Source organism: Pseudorasbora parva, chromosome 15 (genome assembly GCF_024679245.1).
Source record: "Pseudorasbora parva isolate DD20220531a chromosome 15, ASM2467924v1, whole genome shotgun sequence".
NCBI lineage: Eukaryota > Metazoa > Chordata > Actinopteri > Cypriniformes > Gobionidae > Pseudorasbora > Pseudorasbora parva.
The window spans coordinates 7,288,344-7,313,635 of NC_090186.1; the positions used below are offsets into that span (position 1 = coordinate 7,288,344).

General features: G+C 38.3%; 2 protein-coding genes and 1 long non-coding RNA gene across 4 annotated transcripts; 1 reads left to right on the top strand and 2 right to left on the bottom strand.

Annotated features, from left to right (window-relative positions):
- Nucleotides 1-152: 152 nt before the first annotated feature.
- Nucleotides 153-7,856, bottom strand: sgcb (sarcoglycan, beta (dystrophin-associated glycoprotein)). Its single transcript, XM_067416941.1, has 6 exons — nt 7,779-7,856; nt 5,961-6,170; nt 4,893-5,078; nt 4,616-4,807; nt 4,318-4,449; nt 153-1,666 (listed from the first exon to the last, which is right to left on the bottom strand). The coding sequence occupies exons 1-6, from the start codon at nt 7,791-7,793 to the stop codon at nt 1,460-1,462; spliced, it is 942 nt and encodes a 313-aa protein (XP_067273042.1). The 5' UTR covers nt 7,794-7,856; the 3' UTR covers nt 153-1,459.
- A 1,413-nt stretch (nt 7,857-9,269) lies between these two features.
- On the top strand, nt 9,270-22,996 carry spata18 (spermatogenesis associated 18). The gene is made up of 12 exons (XM_067416940.1): nt 9,270-9,653; nt 13,001-13,106; nt 13,229-13,344; nt 13,476-13,594; nt 15,192-15,287; nt 15,458-15,592; nt 15,676-15,907; nt 16,873-17,031; nt 17,195-17,370; nt 19,996-20,119; nt 20,312-20,377; nt 21,962-22,996. The coding sequence occupies exons 1-12, from the start codon at nt 9,567-9,569 to the stop codon at nt 22,010-22,012; spliced, it is 1,467 nt and encodes a 488-aa protein (XP_067273041.1). The 5' UTR covers nt 9,270-9,566; the 3' UTR covers nt 22,013-22,996.
- Nucleotides 15,298-24,403, bottom strand: LOC137041022 (uncharacterized). Of its 2 annotated transcripts, XR_010898016.1 has the most exons (5): nt 24,160-24,403; nt 20,291-20,426; nt 19,970-20,059; nt 15,670-15,868; nt 15,298-15,581 (listed from the first exon to the last, which is right to left on the bottom strand). It is a non-coding gene; the product is annotated as an uncharacterized lncRNA (long non-coding RNA). The 2 variants fall into 2 exon arrangements; XR_010898017.1 differs by lacking the exons at nt 15,298-15,581; nt 15,670-15,868 and adding an exon at nt 19,258-19,636.
- Nucleotides 24,404-25,292: the final 889 nt, after the last annotated feature.

The following is a 25,292-nucleotide window of genomic DNA, read 5'->3' on the forward strand; positions in this document are numbered from 1 at the left end:
GTGTGAATCTAATTACCACCAGATTATTGACCGAATTAATAATTAAAAGGTATATTAATCTCTTAACTCAGTCGCTGCATGATACTTAATATTTGTTAGTGCTCTTCATGTTTCCATCGTTTAACAGTATGAACAATCACAATACACATTGCTTTTCAATCAAAACCTGCATTTGCATTTATTAACAAAAGCACTGCAGAATATTTGTGATTTCCTTTCTGACGGTGAAAAAAATCCAAAACATAATCAGATGGTTTCAGACTAATTCATTGCAGGGTTGAAAAGAAAGTCACGTATGGCAATTAGTCTCTTAAGCACAGAAGATTTTTAGTTCGGACATCGCAATGATACTGTATTTAAAAACGACAATAAATACCACACATGTACCCAGAAAAACCAGGCCAAGAAGGTTATATTGCACAAAATCTCACACTTGGATAACTCGAATACATATCATAGAGGTTTCCTGTTTTTATCTTATCAAAAGATATTGGACTGGTACACACCTCTGAATGTCATTAGGCGACAAGTAATTTGTCATTAGTCCATGGCACTCGGAGAAGGGCACTATAATACAAGCCTTGAAAATATGTGCCAGAATTGATGTATCACTAACCACTGTTTCAGGATCAGTGTTACTTATGTAAGATGAGGCTGTGCTGATCCTGCTTCAGTGAAGAAAGAGATTGTTACAAAATGAATTAACAGAAAAAGGCTAAAATCTTGACAAAGTAAACATCTGTGATATAAAAGCAAACCCTGAAAAAATCTTAATGACATATAAGCTGTTAAATAATACTGACCACCTTAAACCCCCTCTTCTAAAGCCACAATGACCATGTATAAATAGTCTTTCAGACTTAACAATACAGAAGGTTTATGACACTATTTTAACATTTCTATCAATCAAACAACATCCCTCTTTTTATGTGGCCATTTATTAATGACTGGAGGGGATTGTAAAAGAGTAATAATACTGCTCAGAAAATCACTGGACTCAATTACGATACAATACATAAATCACATGCAGTGAAGGCTGAAAGTAGGCAGCTTAAAGACTGTAACACACTGATGTGAGCCAATGATAATGCACAGGGAGCTCTCGGCCATAAAAGAAAATGGTACTGTTTGTACTGGGAGGGATTTATGGTTATAAGGGAGCGATTATCATCATAGAGGTATGTGTGTATGTATGTGTGTTCTTAGACCTCCAATAAAGTTGAGTGGAAATGAAGAAGAAACTGTCCTGGTGGGTGGGAGTGTGAGGGCGTAGTGTGTGCAATTTTTGTGTATTGCATGTGTACACTAATATTATAGGCTAATTAGTGTCCAACGCAAAACAAAACAAGAAAAGCCACATTAGCATCTTTGTATCTTTTGTCAGTTCACCTGAAATTTCATGTTTCATTTGCAAACATGGATGAGCATGTGTATTCCAGTGGTATTCGTCTCTCTTTCATTAGTGTGCTGCTCCACAGGGATTGTCGGATGTTTGGCAGCCCATGTTGGAGTATTTGACCTGCACTCTGAACAGCGTCCCATCTGCGCACATGCAAAGTTTATACCTCTCCAACCCCTCATTGAAGTACAAGTCTCCCCCTAGAGAGGAGTTTGGTATACGCGAAGGACTAAACATCACTGAGCCATTTAGAATAATGCTGTTTTCCTGCACACAAAACAGAAACAAACATTTATATGATTTATATTACACTACTGTTCAAAAGTTTGGGGTCAGTAAGCAGCACAACTGTTTTCAACATTGATAATAATAAGAAATGCTTCAGCTTTGCCATTACAGGAATAACCTACATTAACTACATATAAATTACTTTTTAAAATACAGGGAGTGCAGAATTATTAGGCAAATGAGTATTTTGACCACATCATCCTCGTTATGCATGTTGTCTTACTCCAAGCTGTATAGGCTGGAAAGCCTACTACCAATTAAGCATATTAGGTGATGTGCATCTCTGTAATGAGAAGGGGTGTGGTCTAATGACATCAACACCCTATATCAGGTGTGCATAATTATTAGGCAACTTCCTTTCCTTTGGCCAAATGGGTCAAAAGAAGGACTTGACAGGCTCAGAAAAGACAAAAATAGTGAGATATATTGCAGAGGGATGCAGCAGTCTTAAAATAGCCAAGCTTCTGAAGCGTGATCCTCGAACAATCAAGCATTTCATTCAAAATAGTCGACAGGGTCGCAAGAAGCGTTTGGAAAACCAAGGTGCAAAATAACTGCCCGTGAACTGAGAAAAGTAAAGCGTGCAGCTGCCAAGATGCCACCAGTTTGGCCATATTTCAGAGCTGCAACATCACTGGAGTGCTCAAAAGCACAAGGTGTGCAATACTCAGACATGGCCAAGGTAAGAAAGGCAGAAAGTCGACCACCACTGAACAAGACACACAAGCTGAAACATCAATACTGGGCCAAGAAATATCTCAAGACTGATTTTTCTAAGGTTTTATGGACTGATGAAATGAGAGTGAGTCTTGATGGGCCAGATGGATCGGCCCATGGCTGGATTGGTAAAGGGCAGAGAGCACCAGTCCGACTCAGACGCCAGTAAGGTGAAGGTGGAGTACTGGTTTGGGAGGCTGTGGTTGCTGCTGCACGCAATGTTGATGGTGAACAGATCAAAACACTGACAGAATCCATGGATGGCAGGCTTTTGAGTGTCCTTGCAAAGAAAGGTGGCTATATTTGTCACTGATTTGTTTTTGTTTGGTTTTTGAATGTCAGAAATGTATATTTGTGAATGTTGAGATGTTATATTGGTTTCACTGGTAAAAATAAATAATTGAAATGGGTATAAATTAGTTTTTTTGTTAAGTTGCCTAATAATTATGCACAGTAATAGTCACCTGCACACACAGATATCCCCTTAAAATAGCTAAAACTAAAACTTCCAAAAATATTCAGCTTTGATATTAATGAGTTTTTTGTGTTCATTGAGAACATGGTTGTTGTTCAATAATAAAATGAATCCTCAAAAATACAACTTGCCTAATAATTCTGCACTCCCTGTAGACAACAAATATTTTCCTGGTTTTTAGTTTTTAGAATAAATGCTTTACTCCAAAGCCTGTTGGCCACAATTATTGGCACCCCAAGAAATTCTTATGAGTATAATATCTGTGTATTGCCAATCATATTTATGTTTTATTAGAACACCAGGTTGACTAGGAGCATGACATTGTCCAGCCACGACTTAATATCCATATGAAAAAACACAAAGGCCAAATTCCATTAATCATTCATCACAATGAGTAAAATCAAAAAATATAGTTCTGAATATAAGTCTCAAAAGATTGTTGAGCTTCACAAATTAGAAAGTGGCAGTAAAAAAATAGCTAAAGCATTGAAAATCTCCATTTCCACCATCAGGGCAATAACTTATAAGTTCAATCAACTAAAGATGTTCGGAAACTGCCTGGAAGAGGACGAGTCTGGGGGCCAGAAAGCCTAAAAGAAATTATCAAACAGCACCTACAGAAGAATCCTTCTCGCTCATTCAAAAACAAACTCAGCATATTCAGTGTCAGACACGACTGGAGCTTCAGAAGGGACCTGGTTCTGTGGTCAGATCAAACTAAAAAAAAGAGCTTTTTAATGGGTTTGGTGCAAACAGGGATAAAAGTCCCCCATGCCCACGGTTAAATATACAGCTGGATGTTGTAGGTCTGTTTTTTTTGCTGGAGGTCCTGGACATCTTGTTCAGATTCATGGTATTATGGACTCTAGCAAATACCAACAGATAAAAATCTAAACCTGACACTTCTGCTAGAAATCTGATAATGGGCCGTGGTTGGGTCTTCCATCAGGACAACAGAAATGTGTGACTGAGCACAAAATGAAGCTTCTGCCATGGCCGTCCCAGTTCCTGACCTGGACCCTATAGAAAATGAGTGATGAGCTGAAGAGAAGAGCTGGATCTGGAGAGATCTGGAGAGATTCTGGATGAAGGAATGGGCTCTGATCTCCAAACTCATCAGGCATTACAGAAGAAGAGTGATTATCTTGGGGAAGGGCGTTGCAATATTTGGGTGCCAATAATTGTGGCCAACATGAACTAGAGAATTTTTTTAATTTTCAATTATACCCCTCCCCCCCCCTCCACACACACACACTTCCAATTGTTTTACTTCAATGAATATAATTAAAATTTTGTGCATTTTTTATTGAAAGATCAAAAGGATAAACAATGCAGAATTATTTTCACAGCTGTCTTTGCTGTATAGGCACTGTATGTATATTTTTGTTCTTTACTAATAAAAACATATCAATACTACTACTCAATCAATACTACTTACTGCTTTCAGCTCGATATCCCCACCCATGCTGAACTCCACCGTTTTGCCCATGATGTAAACTCCCTCATTGCCACGAATAATGGCCTTACCGTCTCCTTTGATAGTGAGGTCAGATGAAGCATTGCTGGTGATCTGCAAAGTATGGCACTGAGTCACTGTACAAACACAACTTTTGTGTGACTAATCATAAATCTCATATCAAGTCTCTAAGATTCGTCCTGTGTCGTATGCAGTGTGATTCAGGTTATTCAATGATTCAGTTATTTAGTCATTCAGGACTATAAGTACAGTTGCTTACTCTCTCAGTGGAAGCTTTTTTTACGTTGAGAACCTTGACGTCTTTGGGCAGGTGGAACTCATGGTTGTCAAAATCAGTGCTGAAGAAAGTCTTCTGAGTGCGGGGGTCAGTGAAGGAGATGCCCAAGTCGCTGACGATAGATGTTTTATCTTCCTCTACACTCAGCTTAGTGTTGCCCTGCTGGAACACCACCTGTAACACGCAGAAAATGCCTAGATGAATACACTATCATACAAAAAGATTTGTGTAAAGAAAGTCAGATACTATGCTGACTGACTGGGTTATTATTGCCAGTTATGACAAGGTCCTGGTCCTTTCTGCCGCCCACTGTGCTCTTGTGCAGTGGGTGAACTACACCCATATCAGCCTTCTGTTTGAAGCGTAGCAGGCCGCTCTCATGAAACTCCATACTTTCACAACCTCCTGGACCAATCCGTATAACGGTCCAAATCACTAGAGTTATCTATAAAAAAGACAGACAGTGATAATGTATGAGTGTCTTTGTATTCAAATAAGTAGTACAGATGTAACTGAACTGACTTTTAATGGTTTTGAAAGAAGTCTCTTATGCTCACAAAGGCTGCATTTTTTTAAAAATTTCATATAGAGTAAAATTTCATATAGAGAAAATTTCATATAGATATCAAATTTCATAAGAGTTCATCCCTGTGACAAAGCTGAATATTCAGCATCATTACTCAAGTGTCTTCAGTGTTCCATGATCTGTCAGATATCATTTTAATATAATAATTTGGTGCTGAAGAATAATTTATTATGATCAATTTTGAAAATGGTTGTGCAGCTTATGTGGAAACCATGAGTTAAAAAAAAAAAAAGTACATATATATATATATATATATATATATATATATTGTGACAAGTCTCCCGAGCTCTCATCAGCGTCGCCCTGGCAATTGATTGAAAACACCTGCACACGATCAGCACGGGCCGGATCGTCACAGCTGCAGGCCATCAGGCCCGGGCATAAAAGCCTTCACTCTGGGACACCAGCTTGAGCACGATCTCCATGCAGCACTACGCTAATCATTGTCTCTCTCTCTCACCCAGACTGCAGCCTGTGACGCTCCGGCCACCTCGCCGCACCCACGTCACCGCTAGCACCAGGGCACCCGGAAGAAGGACATCCACAGCGCACCTGCACCTAAACTCACCACGTTTGTCACTGTTCATACAAATAAATCCACCCTCTGGGGGCTTTGCACCAATTTCATTGTTGCGTGATCCTTCACCCTGCCACAATATATATATATATATATATATATATATATATATATATATATATATATGTATCATATTAATAATATCACAGGCATAACACACTCACAATGAGATTAATGAGCGCAAGCAGAAAGAGTAGGATGACTATGCCAATGGCAATGATGCCCTTGCGACCCCTCAGTCCCGTCTTGTGGAGTCGCTCCTCTTCAATTGGAACATATCCAGCCTTAAAATTACTGTTGTGCTCTTTATTAACTGATCTGCGCTCAATAGCCTTCTCCCTCATAGACTTCTTCACTGGTGCATTTGAGATTTCCTGTGGATATAAGGGGAAAGGGACGATTAGATGTTACAATTATTGTATGTTACTGCACATTTAATAGACAATCCATTACTGCTATGAGTGGTCTGCCATTAAATGTCACAACAAGAACCCCTTCAAAATATAGCAATATTTAGCTTTATTTTACATGGCTTGCAAACAATATATTTCCAAGGCTTCTGCTGTCAGTGCTGCTGAGTTTGGGTGTAATATTTATTATAGTAGAAACAAAAACTCTTAAGCCACACTTAAAATGTATCGAATGCATCAACAAATAAAAAACAAAAATCTAACTTCACTTTTCTGGGTCTTTTCCAATTACTTTCAAATATAACATATAACAATAACTTGTTATGGCTGATTTTTAGTGGATTTATAAACTCCTTAAGTTCACACAGATGTCCTAGCGGAATAATCAATGGTGTAGTTACTCATATTAACTGGTAACACTATTTTACAGAGTCCTTGTTACATATGCTACATATACTACTTACCATAGTAGTAACAGTAAATTATGCATAATTACATGCAACTAACCCTAAACCAAACCCTAATCATACCCTGACCCTATAGTAAGTACATGTTGTTACTAAATATTTCTTACATATATAATTATACTGTAACAATGACACCTTAAAATAATGTGTAACCTATTAACTATATTAACATGTTCACTAATATTTTAGAACCACAAACTATCAAAAAAAACTTTTATTCTTAATTTGAACATTATATGACTATAATTATATAACTTATTATTTTATATAATAACATTATACATAATTGTAAATTATTAATTATAAATTAACTTTAAATCTAACAAATGCTATCTTTTAAAAAATATATATCATTTCAGTTTAAAAATGTTTTATTTAGTCATAATTATGCAATGCAATGCTATTTTAGGCATGTCTTAAACACTAAAATGATTTTGGGACTGCTGAATAATACATTGTTATTAAAACCAATATTTATTTCAGTCTCCCCTTTTGAACAATTTAGGATAAATAATTTCCAATAGTGCACTAAATAGTTACTTATGTGGTCTGATTAGGGGAATATGCAAATAATTACATGATTCATATATCGAATAATACTGAAGATTATGAAGTGACATTTGGTTCTGCAATATATCAGCTATTATTTTGTGAAATGTTTCTTCTTTTAGAATGAATTAACAATGAACACTTTCATATTACTGTTTGCAAGCTAAATAAAAAAGCAGTGTTGCTGTCACAGGAATGCAGTCCGTCTGTCTACATGTATGCCTAAAAATAAATGACACGCACCCCTTTACTCTGTAATAAATTAGAGCTTATGTATTTGGGCAGGAAAAAAGGTTTTATTTTAAAGCTCCAAAATGTCATCATTCAGTATAACAATGGCAAACTTAGAAGCAAATGTAACCCTGCATATATGAGTCAATTTTTCCATAAACGGTCAAGACATACATCACGCATATGTTCGTTATTTCGTTCACATGCAACGCTACAGACATCGTTCGAAGTTTGAATTCATAATACATGACTCGTTTTAACGACGAACGTCGCTTTAAAAGCATCATAACGGAGAAAACATTTACAATTCACATTGAAAACAGACCTGCTCCGACGCCATGTTGACCCTCCCTCTCCAGACCGACTGCACTGACAGCTTCACACAGCCTGAGGAGAAACCACTGCGAGAGAACCATTACCCCAACAATAATCACAAATAGCGAAACCTTCACGTGGATTATACACTTCAAACATGTCTATCCTAATAAAATTACATTCCAGAAATATAGACCAATGTTGAAGAAGGAATGAGTTACTTTTGAGGGAGTACGAACTGATTTGTTAGATGGTTTGTTCCTCCGCTATAAAGGGCCAGTTGTTGTGAATCACACTCGCCGTATAAGGAGAGTACAAATAAAGACATTTTATCCCCGCTCCCAAGAACACGTCATGAAATTGAAAATAGATATTTTTATTACAATAAGCCTAATTAATATATTGTTATCTCTTTCCAACCCCCCTTTCACAGTTTTTTTAATTTTATAAATATTAACAGAAAAACTATAGTAAACATTTTAGAGTGAAAATACAAAATATAACTTATTATATTTAAAATAGAATATATTCTTGACGTATTTTAATGTCAGAAAATATTTTGACCATAAGATAAGCACTGCTTAATAATTTAAACAGTCATTTACTTTTTTTAAGTTATCAGTCACGTACACATTGAAGTTTTACTTTGCATTTTATATTATTATATTTTAATTCCACCCCCTCCCTTTTCCCAGTTGTATTACTTTAATAAATATTAACTGAAAAAAACTACATAACATTTTTAAAGGGAAAAATATAACCTATTATATTTTTAAAAGCAATATAGGCTTATGTAATTTTTTAAGTATTCTACTATTTAAATTTTGAGAAGACTTTTACCATAATTATGTAGCTAATAAGGTTAAGCATTTAAACAGTCATTTTTCATTTTTTAAGTGATCAGATATGTGTAGGATTGGGGTGTTTTATTTAGCATTTTATATAATTATTATTTTAGATAAATGGAATACGACTTTCCCCAGTTTTATTAATGTAATAAATATTAACAGGAAAAAAAATCTACAGTAAACATTTTAGAGTGAAATTTTATAACCTATTATTTTTTTTTATGTTTTAATGTTCAGAAAATGCTTTTACTGCTAGTGAAGATAAGCATTGCTTAAAAATTTAAAGAGTATTTTTAACATTTTTAAAGTTATATGTTATGTGCACATTAAGGTGTTTTTATTTAGCATTTTATATTAGTATTATTTTATATAAAAGTAGGTCTATGTTTATTTTAGTGTTTTATTTATCTTTATTTTAGTTATATTTTGTGTTACCCATTTTAGGTCACAACTGTTGGATAACATCAGCAATGGCTGCAGATTGCTGCAATGCATTGTTTAAATTTTTTTTATTTTATTTTAATTATTATCCTGTCACGTGGTATACAGTTAAATGACGGAAAATCAATTAAGGCATTACACCTGTTCTTCAAGAGGATGTAAATAAAGATCGTCCTGTACTTGACATCTGACGCCCAGTTAACAGTGTGAGATTTCATCACTGAGATCTGAGCTGCACCTTCAGAGACACACGGAGTAACAGAATCGAGACCACAGCTGTTAAAAACACAGACGCATTGTACATTGTGCTCATAACATCTATAATTCCTCAAACTGAGATGTCTAGCAAACCGTTGCTACAACTAAAAGCGCGTCCGTGGTTTCGCTGAAGTCGAGGGTGTGAGTGGTGGGTTTTTACTAGCAGTATAAATACAAAGCGCGCACCCGCGCTGCTGGATTAAAGGCACTGGGACGTCCTGAAGCAGGATTACAGCAGCGGATCTGTAGCTATGGCTGACACTTTACGAAGACTGGTAAACTCATCTCCTTACAGTGTTTTGCAGGACAAACTGGAGGCTTGGTACAAAGACTACCATGTAAGTCATCATCATTACTTTAAACTGCACGTCTGTGATCAACCACTAAAGAAGTTGACAGCCTTTACATCGTTAAACATTCATGAATCATGTGTATGATATCACGTGCACAAATTCAGGAGTCACTGATTCCAGATTGGGATATTTAAGATTCTGTTTGGAGGCTGTTTTCACCAAATGCATAACGTTAGGCCTATCAACTAAGTTATCTAACGTAAATGTTGGTTGTCTGCTTTGAGGTTGGGTTTTAGCATAACTCAATATGCACAGCAACCTACAGTTGTTAGGCGGTCATGGTAGCAGCCTAGCAGCATCTTGAACTTATATGTGCAAGATTGCCCTGCATTGTGCTTATGTAGCCACAGATATGAGCAATATTTGCTTTAATGCATTGCTTTTGCAGCAAAGTTTGGTTTCTATAGACGCTCGTTGTCAGGACAACGGCGACTCCATTCTTGGGCACCGCTCCCGTCAGGCTGGTGTTTTCTAAACTCGCAGGAGGTTTTGCTCTTCTCTTTCCCCAATTTTTCTCACTTTCAAGATGTTAATATCTATATAAAAATCCGTATCTATCTCCTGTAACAAAAAGGCTACAAAAACTTTGAATGAATGCTCACTTTTGGTATTTATTTAATATAAATATTTTGTTTTGTGGGGAGGATTATGTTTAATAATAATAATAATAGATTTTATTTATAATGCACTTTTCATTCCGAAGAATCTCAAAGTGCAACAAGGGGGGGGGGGGGGAATAACAACAAAAAATGAATAACAAATAAAAATATAGAATACTACTACAAACAATCAACCAACACAGAAAACAGAACAGAAAACAGAGCTGATGGTGAACAGAAACAGAGCTGATGGTGAACAGAAAACAGCTGATGGTGGAAGTCTCTGTTAGCTCCGCAGCACACTGTGGTCCACTCCATGTTTCAGATTTCTCCCAGCGGCAGTGTACCGATGACATCGCCGAGGCAGGACAGCTGAAGACCAGATGATGGGTCTTCATGACGATTCAAACGATGGGGATCGCCGCAGCACCATGCAGGAGGCAGAACATTTTTTCGGGCACTTCTGTGGACACACCGGGGTCGGCGCAGAAGTCCAAGCCGCTCCACGGCCGCAATGCAGGACGGAACAGCGGCGCAGCCGAGAAGCGGAACATCCCAACATCATGCCGGACGCCGATTACGATGGCCCAGATGACGCTAGCCCGGTGCAAACTTCAGCCACCATGCAGCTTAAGCCCAAGGGAGTCCACCAGTGAGCAGTCGCGGCGAGAAACATCAAATGTCCTCCAAACCAGAACCAACCAACCGCAGCAATTCAAACGTAAACATTAGAAGCGGTGGAAAACGGCGAAACGAGGAACAACGTCCTCTCAGTGGCTGCCAGCAATCAGCAACAGCCCCAATTGTAGCTCTGACTGTTAGACTAGTCACAAACATAAGGAAATAAAATAAAATCTAAATCTAATAGTACATTAACATGATCATTTGTGGGTGGAGAAGCGGCGAACAGACGACGCCAGCGTCCTCTCCCCCACGTTGCCTAGCAACCAAATGTTTATAAATGTTTATGTGATGTTTAATTGATACTTCCTCATTTCTTTTAGTTTTATATGTGTGTGTGTGTCTATATATATATATATATATATATATATGTGTGTGTGTGTGTATGTGTATATATATCTTGTTGCTAGGCAACGTGGGGGAGAGGACGCTGGCGTTGTCTGTTCGCCGCTTCTCCACCCACAAATGATCATGTTAATGTACTATAGATTTACATTTTATTTTATTTCCTTATGTTTGTGACTAGTCTAACAGTCAGAGCTACAATTGGGACTGTTGCTGATTGCTGGCAGCCACTGAGAGGTCGTTGTTCGTCGTTTCGCCGTTTTCAACCGCTTCTCTAATGTTTACGTTTGAATTGCTGCGGTTGGTTTCTGGTTTGGAGGACATTTGATGTTTCTCGCCGCGGGTGCTCACTGGTGGTCTCCCTTGGGCTTGGGCTGCATGGTGGCTGAAGTTTGCACCGGGCTAGCGTCATCCGGGCTCTCGTCGTCGGCGTCCGGCATGATGTTGGGATGTTCTGCTTCTCGGCTGCGCCGCTGTTCCGTCCTGCATTGCGACCGTGGAGCGGCTTGGACATCTGCGCCGGCCCCGGTGTGTCCACAGAAGTGCCCGGAGGAATGTTCTGACTCCTGCATGGTGCTGCAGCGATCCCCATCGTTTGAATCATCATGAAGACCCATCATCTGGTTTTCAGCTGTCGTGCCTCGGCGATGTCATCGGGACACTGCCGCTGGGAGAAATCTGAAACATGGAGTGGACCACAGTGTGCTGCGGAGCTAACGGAGACTTCCACCATCAGCTGTTTTCTGTTCACCATCAGCTCTGTTTCTGTTCACCATCAGCTCTGTTTCTGTTCACCATTAGCTCTGTTTCTGTTCACCATCAGCTCTGTTTCTGTTCACCATCAGCTCTGTTTCTGTTCACCATCAGCTCTGTTTCTGTTCACCATCAGCTCTGTTTCTGTTCTGTTTTCTGTGTTGGTTGACTGTTTGTAGTATTCTATATTTTTACTTGTTATTCATTTTTTGTTGTTATTCCCCCCCCCCCCCTCTGTTGCACTTTGAGATTCTTCGGAATGAAAAGTGCATTATAAATAAAATCTATTATTATTATTATTATATATATGTGTATATATATATATATATATATATATATATACATACACACACATTCTCTCTCTCTCTCTCTCTCTCTCTCTCTCTCTCTCTCAATTCACACGTGATGTAATGTTTGTCCATCCCTGAACCCCCGTTCTTTCTTCTGACTCTTTACTTTTGTATTCTTTAGTGACATTTACATACAGTCTTCTCAAATTTTTAAGAATCAGGAATTCACACGAATTCAAACATTCAAAAATGTCTGTGGTATAGATGTTTTCAGTGTCTGAATTAAAGTAATTAGATATTGTTGCACAAAAAAGAATGTCTATTTGGTGCTTCAAATAATTACTCATAATCGTTTACTATTTACTAAGGCCATTATGTTGTCATGTGTAAGTTAAAAATAATTTAATTAAGTTAATATTTGACCTTCAAAACATGTTAACATTTGAAAAACTTGGAATTAAACATTGGAATATCATATTGAAATTTGTCACTATAAGCAAATAATTAATGCAATGGCAAAAAATAAAAAAACTTTGTTTTCAGTTCAGTTTAGGGTCATTTCCACAGGTGCTGCTATACTTCTTGCTGTTTGGTTGTTGCACCCTATGTCTTATCTCGTAACAACATTTGTTTTGGAAAATATAACAACCCTATTTTCTTTCAGGTGTTCTCTTGTGACCAGAATCTGAATAGGTGCTGTGAACTGGTGGAGCTCACCTCTAAAATTCAGGGTCAATTGTTCACCATACTCAACCTTACAGCACAAGAGGGTAAATAGACGGATTGACTCCTCTCTTTATGTACAATATTTATGTTACAGCTCTAGCACGTCTAATAATTGACTCTTCAATATTAATGTTCAAGCAGATTTTATGTCCTCGTTCTTCTTCAGGGGGACATTATTCAGGGGTTGACACACTGAAATCTCGTCTTTTACCATGGCTTGGCTCTTGTTTCACCATTGCAGCTTCGTCTGTCTCCTCGGATACCAGCCTTAGCCTGATTCAGGTCAGCTGGACATCCAGAATCCTGTACTGCTGTCTTGCTGCTGTTCCACATGCATGTTTCATTTTTTTCAGTGAAATAATGATCCTGAGTTGCTATACTTGCGCTTATATACTTTTGTATATGCCAATCAGGAATCTATGGAGAAAGATCGGAAGATTCGTGAACTGTCCTCATCTCATGAGAGCAACATGCAGGACATAGAAGACCGGCTGTGCTCCACACGTATAGAGTTGGATTCAGTTAAACAGGAGTCAGTATCAAGTCTAAACTAGATAAAAGCCAGAATGGAATGAAAGTCATAGATTTTATTCATCAGGTGTTAATTATTTTATTTTTTTTGTTTAATTTAGCAAAAAAACAGTCTTCTCTAATCATTTAGTGCACTTAAAGGCACAATATGTAATTTCAGCTGCTAAAGGTTGCTTATTAAAAATAAAAAATAAAAATTGTAGCTTGATGACGCATTGATTTCGCAAAATCATGGAAGTTGTTGTTTTCACCTAGCCTAGAAATCTAGACGCACCCTAGCGGCAGCAAATTTAATCTGCCTGCAAGTGTCGTCTAGGAACTCTCAATACCCTTCTGAGCTGTATTCCCCTAACTCTTGCCGGACCAATCACATCGTGTATAGTCGGTGGGCGGGGCCATAATGACGATGGCCGAGTTGCGTTTGCGTGCTTCTAGTAAACACAGAAACTGGCGAACGGCGGCGGTCTTTCGAATCAGCTTTGACCGCGACTCTGGAAGACTTGGAGTTAAGCTTTTCTCTGAGAAAAGAACAAAGAACGGCACTGAAGTCATTCTTAAAAAGGGAAGATGTGTTCGGAGTTTAGCCGACCGGATTCGGTGAATGTTTAATCTATCAACTAGCTCTGTTTCACCTTCGTTACTCTGGTTGGTTGTAGCGCTATCCTATCGCGTGCAGAGGGAGTTTGACAGACAACCGTTTATCCGCCCCTCAGATTGAGCTGTCAATGGTGAGTTTCCAGACCAGACATCTTGATGTGGGTCTGGCTTGTCAGGCTAGTTTTCACCTCTACAGCTGGTGAAAAAGAATCCAACAGGACTCATGCAGAAATCATATTCATGGATGAGCTAATGTATTAAATATTTATTTAATGTTACTGTAGTATAAAGCAGGGTGGGGCTGAAAACCGTTGGAGCGGAACAAGAATGAGGATATTAAAATATCCAAAAGCCACTAGAACAAAAATTTACTTCGTTGACTTGTGAACTTGCATTATCCCAAATGTTTCCAAGAATGTTTAATTTCAGAGAAATTACCAATTTTAGCCATGTCTGTGTTGTCTAATAATAACATCATACCCACATAACCCTCGATTTTGAGTCTTTTATTTTTTAGAAACCATGGAAATACAAAAAAAACGCTTTAATAAATGATGTGCTTTATTAGACAGGTGAGCAACTGTTTGGATACATTCATCAACAAAAATAAATAAATTCGGAAATCGTTCCGCCCCTTCCTTCTTCAAACTACAGTAACACTAATAAATCTTTAATACTTTAGCTCATCCGTGGATATCATGAGTCCTGTTGGATTCTTTTCCACCGGCTGCGATTACACAAAATCAAGACATCTTCAAGCTACACCTCTGTTTTGAACAAGCAACCTCTAGCAGCAAAAATTGTGTCTTTTAACAGCCATAGGCCTCAATGACTGTCATTGTATGGAAATCATTTATATTAAGTTTCTTTAAAAAGTCCTTTATTTCCACTGGGGAAAATAAAGCATACAAGTTTGGAACAAAATGAGGGTGCAATTGTGTTTATTGAAATCTCATCATTTCCATTAAACATAAAATTGTATTCATTTATCCTGTTCCCAGGCTTGCTGACACCCAGATTGAATTGGATTCCACAAAAAATAAATCTGCAACCACCCTGTTAGCCACAGAGGATGAAATACTACATCTAAAGTCAGAGTGAGTCAGAGACTGTGAACTTTGCCAAAATTTCTTTTTATATCTTTGTGTATTGAACATTTAGACAGTTGTATGAACTGTACGACTGCTGAGTGGCCATTTGTGTACTGAAAAGCGATATGTTTGAGAATTCAATATTTATATAATGTTAAACAATGGAATTGTGTCAGGTTGCGCGTTGCTCAAGATCAGGTTGATCTGTATAAGAGAAAGCTGGATGTACTTGATGACTATGAGAGGCAGGTCAGAATCCTACGAGATGAGGTCTCGTTCCTCACCGCTGAAAAAGCTGTTCTACAGGAAAGGTACAGTTGACACAAAAGTAGCTTTTCGCTTAGTGCAAATGAGACTTAAGTAAACTTTACTTCCTCTTTTAACTCACTTCCAGATTGGTCAGGAGCCGTTCACCGAGTCCTCTTCCAAGGCGGAGTCGCTCGGTCAGCCCTGTGAGGGGCGAGTCTCCTACACGTGCACAGCTCACTAGTTCCTCTCGGCATGCACGGATGGTCTCCCGATTCTCAGACCTGTATGCCACAGAGAGGCTGGACTCCCAAAGTCTCCTGCGCAGATACATTGATGACCTGGAAACAGTCCAGAGGATCATTTTCATCGCTGCTGTGGTAAGAAAAGCTTCATCAATTACCATCCTGAGATAACAGCTAATGTAGGCTAGTAATAACATTATGGTTCTTTATAAAATCGTAGAACATATTAAAGAACATAACAGTATTCAAAAATGGAAGAAAATATTCTATTCTAATATGATGCTGTATTGTAATTAAATGGTACATAACACAGAGTTTCTGTCAATCTCATGTTAATCTTGAGTCCCTATAGAGTTGTATTGCATCCTTTACAGTACTTCTCTGAAGAGTCTTTCAGAGACAGCTATGCTGTAACGCTTCCTTCCAAAAACAGCCAAACTTGTGCAGGCGTGCAGTGGAAGGCGGACACACACACACACACACACACACACACACACACACACACACACACACACACACACACACACACACACACACACACACACACAAACACGGCATTATCCCTGGATAACTTTTGATTCAATATACATTCATTACATGCACTTACATGCCGATTGCCAACAAAACAAACATTTGATGCAGTTTCGACTCATGACTGGGAACAAACAAACACACTTGCAGAACTCTGTTGCTGCTCCGGAAAAATAAATTGCATCCACTGTTTCCTTAACACTGGGTTATTTGGAAAGCTGAACAAGGTTATCTTTACCTCACAACCAGAAAAACACTTCAGGGCCATACTCGGGGAAAAAACTTTACGAAGCGTATTTGAATCCCGAAAGAGTGTATTTGGCACAGAAATAATCTTTCATTCGTCCAACTTGTTTTTTTGAAATGTTGGCCATGTTTAGCATGATTATCCAACTCTTTAACAGTGTAAATAAGCCAGAATGCATGAAAGAGCATTAGACCTCACCTTCAACATACCAACTATCTTATACAAAATTAAAGACAAATATTATATTAGATGTTATTTTATATTATATTAAAGCAGTAGGAAAAATGATGTATCGTAATTAAGAATTTGTATTGTCCAACAGGAGTCATTTCAGGCTGCTAAACTGGCCTATCGGCAGTTTAAAGCACGTGTGAGGAAGACACTTTCCTCCACTCATGTTGGTCCTGAGAGTCTGGAGGATGCAGTGGTGGATTACATTGTGAGAAACTTGGACCTGTATGATGTGCAGAGCAGCGTTAATGTACGTTTGATTAAGTAATGTTTGGCAACCCTTAAATATCTAAATTATCGTTTTAGTAAGTCACAAATTGTTTCCCTCCCCTGAAACCCTTACTGAGTATTTTGAGTAATTTCTTTAATTCTTTAATTCTGAGTCTTTAATCATTAAATTTCCATCTATTTAGGACGTGATCAACGCGATGAACGTAAACCCACGCATCTCTTTCCCTCCGGAGGTGGACTTTGTTCTGATCAGCAGCTTCATTAGGGAAGCATGTCGAATAGCATTTGCCATGCAAACTCTTGACCCACCACTGGACCTGGCCTTCAGCTCAGATGGTGAACTCTACAGTGATGTTAAGTGAGTGGAGCTTATAAATCAGACATCAGCAACACATCTCAAGGGTCTTGAGACATTTTTAAAAGTTCTAAAACACACAGTGTCTTCTTTTGTCAGAAATGACAGATTCATTTATTTTTTGAAATTTGGGATGGTATGACGCTTAGTGACTTTTATAAACAAAAAAAATCACGGACATGATTGGGATATGTTAAAGTTTCAAAAAAAAAAAAAAAAAACATTCACACTTGGCTACCCTGACGTGGTCATACTCAATTCTAGTCAGAATGGCTCTCATTCATCAAAAGTGCGTACACCAAATTTCCAGCGTACACCTTGCGTACCCCCAAACCCACGGTGACTTTGAGATTTATCAATATGGACGTTGGCGTACGGCACACTCAATTCCTACGACAGCTCAGGAGATGGTGTACGCACGTTAGTGTGAAAGTTAGTGTGAAAATGCGCAGAAAAACAATTGCTAACACCACAAAACGCACTGACAAAGATATGCTATATGACCCACTGTTAAAAACCACAACAACAACATTCAGTGTTTATTTTTGTGCAACATGAACATCAATGTTTAATTTGTGTGACTTTACCTAAGCGTTTGATTTGTAGGCATATGTATTCCTCCAGTCGCGACTCACGAGCCTGTGGGCTTTATCTGACGTTTCAGGCCCGCCTGGCCCGGCAGCTGCGCACGCACTGGGACTAAAATAATTCAGACTGACAAAATAATAAAAATGACCTTCTTCTTCTAAATAACAAAAGTCATTAAGAATAAAAATCATAATAATAAGAATCTTACAAATTTGTCATGTAATTATTAATGTGAATGAATGGTAGGCTACTCCACATCACATCATCATGTCTATTGTACACAATACATGTGCCGTGATATGAAATTAAATGCTAATTGTTTCAAAACATGTAATGTAAAATAATGCATTGTGATCGTAATTTATCATCCAAACAGCTATTTAAACTGCTGGAGTGTGCTTCTAAACCGCCACACTATTAAGAGTACTCGTAATTTGTGTCCATATTTTGTTTTTGTAGGTGCCTTTAATTCCACTCTTTAAACTCCCAAATAAAACAATTTCGTTTTTTTTTTTCCACTTCCCTGGTGATGGTCTCGATGGGCGCGTCTCAATCATCTCACTAGTTCAGTAGTCAGAGCACTGATCAGGGAGTCAGCCCATTGACTTATGTCCTAATCAGTTCCCTGACTAGTGGACTAGTGAGATGATTGAGCGCGCCCGATCTCCACGTCGGAGAAGTTTCGCTTCTTTGCCGTCTTCTGTTTGTCCATGGCGTAAAATGAGGGCGTGGGGGAGGCGGAGACTTGAATATATAGGGGCGTGTTATTCTAATGACAATCATTTTCAGCCGCGGCATTTATCAAGGGCAAGTATTGTGTACACCTGGATTACAGAGGTACGCACAGCTTCATAAATCAGGCGATGAGAGGAGTGTAAGCATAATCTTACGCCAACATATACACCAGTTTCTACGCAAGATTGATAAATGAGGGCCAATATGAGTGTGATACTGCTCCATTGGGCTGTGATTATGGGGCGTGTTTCAACCGAACCAGGAAAGACCTCAATTGGATTACAATTGTACACCCTACAACCAATCTGAGCAACGAAGCGACGCATTAGTTGTCAAGCGTCAACAGAGCTCAACTGCACTGTGTTGCCATGTCCGTGTTTTACTCCGCGGGTTGTTTTCCATGTCCGCGGATTGAAGCGACTATTATGTGATATATAGATGCATGAATGCCAATTTTAGCAAGCAACCTTGCCAGAATAACACACATTTTACCCCCCGAAACGCCTGAGAAGCTATTGTTTTGGGCTAGTAGTTGGCGGGTTTTGTTGTAAAAACATGGCAACCCTGTCTGCACGCACGCTGGAATAAACAATCTTTAACGGTGTTGTAAAAAAAGAAAAGAATTTAAGGATACACAGAGTACTTACCCAACATGATCATCATTTCAGAGAGAAATTGTGAAGGTGAATGCATATACAAACAAGCTCTCCGTTCAAGATTTGAACAAATATAATCCAAGCGCCTTTGATGACGTGCATGATTACGTTACTGTTGATCATCTGTCCGTCATCATCTAAAGCCCGCCCTGATGATCTCATTGGTCCGAACAGTTTCTGTTGTGTTCGGAGATAATTACTCCTCTATGGATCGAGGCCAGACCGAACTGCCCGTCCTCAAATGTTATGGGCAGGGCTGAGTTTGGCTGGCATCCAGGCTAACATGGCATCTTCAGGGTCAAAAAAGACAAACATAGGAAAAGAATGGGAATATACCAAAAAAGAGACTCTTTTGATAGTACAATCTACAAATCAGCCACTGTGCAGAAAAAAAGTGCACAGCAATGAAGGGGTGACACTCTAAATGATCAAGAGTGCAAAATAGACACACCCACACACATATATGTGAACTAGCGGGACTAAGTGATAACACTGAGCAGGTTTTTCGCAAATATGTGAAATAAAATCAATAATTCAGCCACAATGCAGTACAAAAATGAACAGCAAGGAAAAGGTTAAACAAAAATACAAAACAGCGACACACACGTAAACCAGTGGCTTACCCCGTCACACTTTTTCTTCCTCTCAGGTATAGGCGCAGTTTTGACTCAGAGTTCACCGCTCCACTGGTGGCGTATCACGTGTGGCCTGCACTGTTGGAGGGAGACACTGTCATACTAAAGGGAGAGGCGGTCACTAGGAGAGGAGCTCTGGTATGTGGAGGCCATTTGGGGAAAATCAATCAAAACAGCATTTATACTAGTCATGACAAACTCATACTGCATAGAAAAGGAGAAAAGTATGGGGAAAAACATATTTTTGTTCATTCTTTAGTTATTTGTGAAGAATTAAATATTAAAATGTTTAAGTTTGTGTGGACGTACATGTTTTTTTTTTTTTTCTAGTGGAGAAGCAGGAGTCGTAGTTCAAGTCCTGTCCGCTCTCGTTCAGGAAGCCCCAGCCGCACATTTGTGAGTTTTTACTGAACATTTGTGTCTTCCAAATCAAGGGATAGTTCACCTAAAAAAAAAAAAATTCTATCATATTTTTTTCACCCACACCTGAAACCTGTATGATTTTCTTTCTTCTGTGGAACATAGATGGAGTTATTAATAGCAGAATGTCTATGCTGCTGTTTTCTATGAAAGTGAATGGTGGCCATGGCGTTCAAAAAAAGATTTTGAGTTAATAATGACAGTCAGTCTGTTCCTCACACAATATCATTTTGCTTGAGCAGGTACATAACGCATAAATTGCACTCACTGGCCACTTTATCAGGTACACCTTGCTAGTACCGAGCTGGACCTGGTTTTGCCTTCAGAACTTCCTTAATAATGCTGGAAACATTCATCAGAGATTTTGATTCATATTGATATGATAGCATCAAGCAGTTGCTGCAGATTTGTTGGATGGTCATTCATGATATAAATCTCCTGTTCCACCACATCCCAAAGCTGCTCTATTGGATTGAGATCTGGTGAGTTTAGTGGACTCTGTCATGTGCAAGAAACGTTTGAGATGATTTTGAGCTTTGTGACATGGTGCGTTATCCTCCTGGAAGTAACCTTCAGAAGGTGTGCACTGTGGTCAAAAAGGGATGGACAAATGGCATTTAAATGATGCTCAATTGGTACTTAAGGGCCCAAAGTGTGCCATCACCAGCAGCTTGAACTGTCGATACAATGCAGAATGGATTCATGCTTTCATGTTTTATACATGTTTCATTTATATTGTTTGATGTTGTGTTCAGGGATGCTCTTCAGCAGACCTCGGTTGTAAAGAGTGATTATTTGACTTGCTGTTGCCATTCTATCTTCTATTCTATTGGCTCACTCCAGTCTGGCCATTTACTGTGAAAATATTACTTTAATCAACAGGTGTATGGTCTCGCAGTCTGGACAAATCTTCTAGTGTGTGTATTTGGAGGATTATAATGCAAAAAATCGGTTGAATCTGCTCTGATGTCTATGGTCTCCCACAGTTTTAAAATTGATTACGATTTGAAAATCGTGTCCCAGGCCTTATTTTTAAAAACCAGTCAATGTCTGTTGCCATGTGATTGGCTGATTAGATATTTGCTTTAACTAGCAGAACTTTTCTGTACCTAATAAAGTGGCCGGTGAGTGTATATAAACCAGTTTTGTTGCGCTTTTATGGTGCGTTTTTGCTCTTTGCAGCTTGAAAACCCTTGATACTCATGCAATTTCATTAGAGAGAACGGCTCGGACATTACTTCTTTGGTCTCTCAGAAGAAAGTAAATCATACAAGCTTGGAATGTGAGAAAATGTTGACAGAATTGTGAACTACTCCTTAGATATTCCCAAAAGTAAACAAGGAAAACAATATGGTCCACAATGTGGTATATAGTCCACAATTCGTATTAGTTTTACAATTAAGTTTTCTTCACATCTCTCTTGCACACGCTTCCTCACTGAGTCTGAGGGTTAGTACAATTCTTCTCGTGTGTTTCTCTCAAAATTATTCTTGCTTTTTAATAAGAGCCATTTTTCCAGCTGCTCTGTGAGTGATTTGAAGCGGTATCCTTCTCTTTCAGATGCCTAGTCGAAGCCCTTCTCCTGGACGTCTCTCAAGTAGTCGACTTTAAAATTTGGTACCTGACCTCACTTCACACTGGATACATGACCAAACAAAAGCAGAATAATCAAAACATTAAAAAAAATTGTTTCTGCTTTAACATATGTTCTTTGTGTGGGGATGAACTAGAAACATAAGTGGAAAAACAATTACCTTCACAAATTCCTCAACGCTTATGAAGAATGGATTAATTTGTCAAGTTTAACAAGATTTACAAGAGGAAAAACCTCCATGCTAATATTACCTGAGTGGATTGTACTTGACAGCTAGTAGCTCAATATGATTAGCCAGTTACTACACCTTAATTGTACTAGATTATCACCATTTTAAAAAGAAAGACAGTGCACTCATATTACTGGAACAAATTACTTGATGCAGCCTTGCTGAGCATAAGAGACTTATTTCAAAATCATTATTGAAAAATTACATACACTAAACTTTTGAACGATAGTGTTTAAAGCAAAAATGGCTTGTTAAGGTGCTCTGTTTGTCTGTGATATATGGACATCCTTTTAAGGTGCTATTCTTTCTATTGTATTTGTATGCAAAGTCTTCACATTTGTGATTTGAATTTTTATCTCTATAGCAATTATGATCAGAGAAAATCTTGTCTTCTAGAATCTAGATCACACCTGCACGCCAGCACTTTTAGAAAAATGAATTGGTTTTTTTGTATTGATATCCGTATTTCTGTTATCACTCTAAATAGAAGTGCTGTTCGTGAAGTGTTGAACTGTCATTAATTTGTTTCTTCTACGTAATCTGTAGACACTAATATATTTTTTTTTACAGACTATTGAATGCATTTCCACTTTACGATCAGTGTAAATGTCAGTTTAATTATTTCCTAATGTTGGTGCTATTTTTTTTTCTTCAATACTAAAGAATGACCTGTTTATCAAATTGCAGTGTTTTGAATTCGTGGCATTCTAAGCTGTTCAAAACCTCAATTTCATGGTTTTTGGTGCTCAGTCTATTCTGTTAATTGCCTCATGTTTAAGAGGTCTTTATCAAGGAAAGTACTTTTTCTGTTATGTCAAATCATTTATTAAATTTGTTTTAACAAACCAAAAAGGCATGAGTTTGAATCACCAGGAAGAGGTCTGTAATTTATGGTTTAAGCTTAGGCTACCGTTTAAGAGAAAATTTTGCTATTTTCATAAAGTAAAATAATTTGTCAGTCTGAGTGCCCAGTTTTAGTTTTCCTTAATGGTAATAATGGAATATAAATTCAAAGTTACATGAAAGATATAATGTGAGCACAAATGACTGATTATTCTGTCTGTACCCTTTCCCATGTGACACCACTAGAGGTCACTCACATCATACTAAACTGAGGAGAGGATATACAGTAATATATTGGCACCCTTGGTAAAAAAAATACAAGCAAATGCGTCTGTGAAAATAAATCGATTATCCCCATTTCCACCTAGTAGTATGTACTTCTGAGTTTCAAGATGGACAGGACAGCATAAAACATTACTAAGTACACATTTAAGTATTTTCAACTGTAGCCTTATATAAATAGAATCTTTGCTGGGATATTTTTCTCTCCCAGACTGCTGGGTCATTTTGTTATTTTCAAAATGTTGGGCAGTTTTGTCTATTGGGTTCAATTTCACTGACAGTGTTGGTCTGCAACAGCTGCTGGTTTGCAAACGGGATTGAAGATGGTCTTCTGTCCTGAGAGAGAACTTCCTGAGGTGATTTTCCTGAATAACGGTTTGTATATTGTGTATGAAATAATTACTGTAGGCTACAGACAAGTAGCCTACAGTAGGCTTTTTTTTTTTTTTTTTTTTTTTTTTTTTACAATTACTTATTACATTTACCGTTGTTTGCTCCGCTAACGTACTTTCACTGCTAGGTTCGCTTGCGTTGCAGACGGAGTGAGAGGCGCGACGCAGCCATATTAAAGTATCCGCTGTGTCCCACATTCGCCAAACGTCCTAAAAGTATGTACTCTTTTTGTGAAGAAAAGTTATATACTTTTGAGTGTGTAGCAGAAAAGTATGCAAGCTTCGGGACATACTACTTCGCCATCTTTAACGGACTCTAACGCTTAGTTACGTGCATCCCGTCACCGTTTATCTGCCCTGTCAATCATCGTCAGATTCGTCACAGTTCAAATCCTCCACATTCAGTTTAATCTCCTACCGTATCGGAGAGAAATGTAGCCGCTCGTTGATCTGCCATGTGTGGGTCTTTGTGGGCCAGAGACTCTCCTCATGTCTTTACAGTTTAAATATAATGATGCATTTAAAAGTTAATGGCCAAACGTGTTAAAAAAAATTAAAAAGTTCACAATGCTGCTGCAGGTGAAATATAATGTGGACAACACTGAATAAATATATTTTTGTCAGGTTAAATATTGATAGTTGGTCACTCAAACCCAAGCCTGCAGTCTCCCTCTCATTTACTGAAGCTTTCGCGCCTCGATCGCCCCCCGGTGACCTGTCCCAGTATAGACGCCCCTCTGTGTTTTCTAATGGACGGGAGGCAAACTAAATAATAATATTACACTTCAAATATTTTTTCCCCAAAGTTAGTTTATGTCACTGAAGGCAGTTATCATCACGATGATTTCATTTCAAGTGTTAGTTTTTAAAATAAGTTTAGTTTTAGTTAGTTATTTGATGCTATAAAAACGGGGGGTGTGACATCATGATTGACAGCTGAGACTGACGGCTTCTCTGAGTGAAGTTGTCACTGAGGCACTAACAGACTTTTTTCGAAATTTTTGGGAGCAGATTGGAGCTTTAGCTTTAATTTCTACATTTCCATAACTGTTTATTTCACACCAACATAATTAATTGTTCTGCATCTGCGAGAGTGTGGGCGGGCTTTTGATATCGCAGCTGTACTTCCTGCTCTACTTCCTGCGCTCTACTGCGCAACTCCGGTCCCGAAATCGCTACTGCACAGACTCGGTCCCAAGATGTCCGCGCTGTGCAGGCCGCCTAAAAGCTTCAAATCTGCCAAGCGGAAACGGATGATGTCGAGTCGTCCATATTTTTTTATGGTCTATGCTCAAACCCCTTTTATCTAAACTTTTCTACTTAACTGTCTGAATCGCACATCCGTCATGTTTGTAGTTTTTAACGCTTTTTATCCACGTTTGTAGTTCCTAATCGAATCCTCGTCCAACTCGCAATGGGTTGTGGGCAATATCAGCCGTTAGAGTGCCCATCGATCCATACTTCGAATTCGGACCGGAAATAGTAAACCATCCGGGAATCTTTGAAATACTCTTTTCAACATACTATGATTTGGGACATAGGCCTACTAAT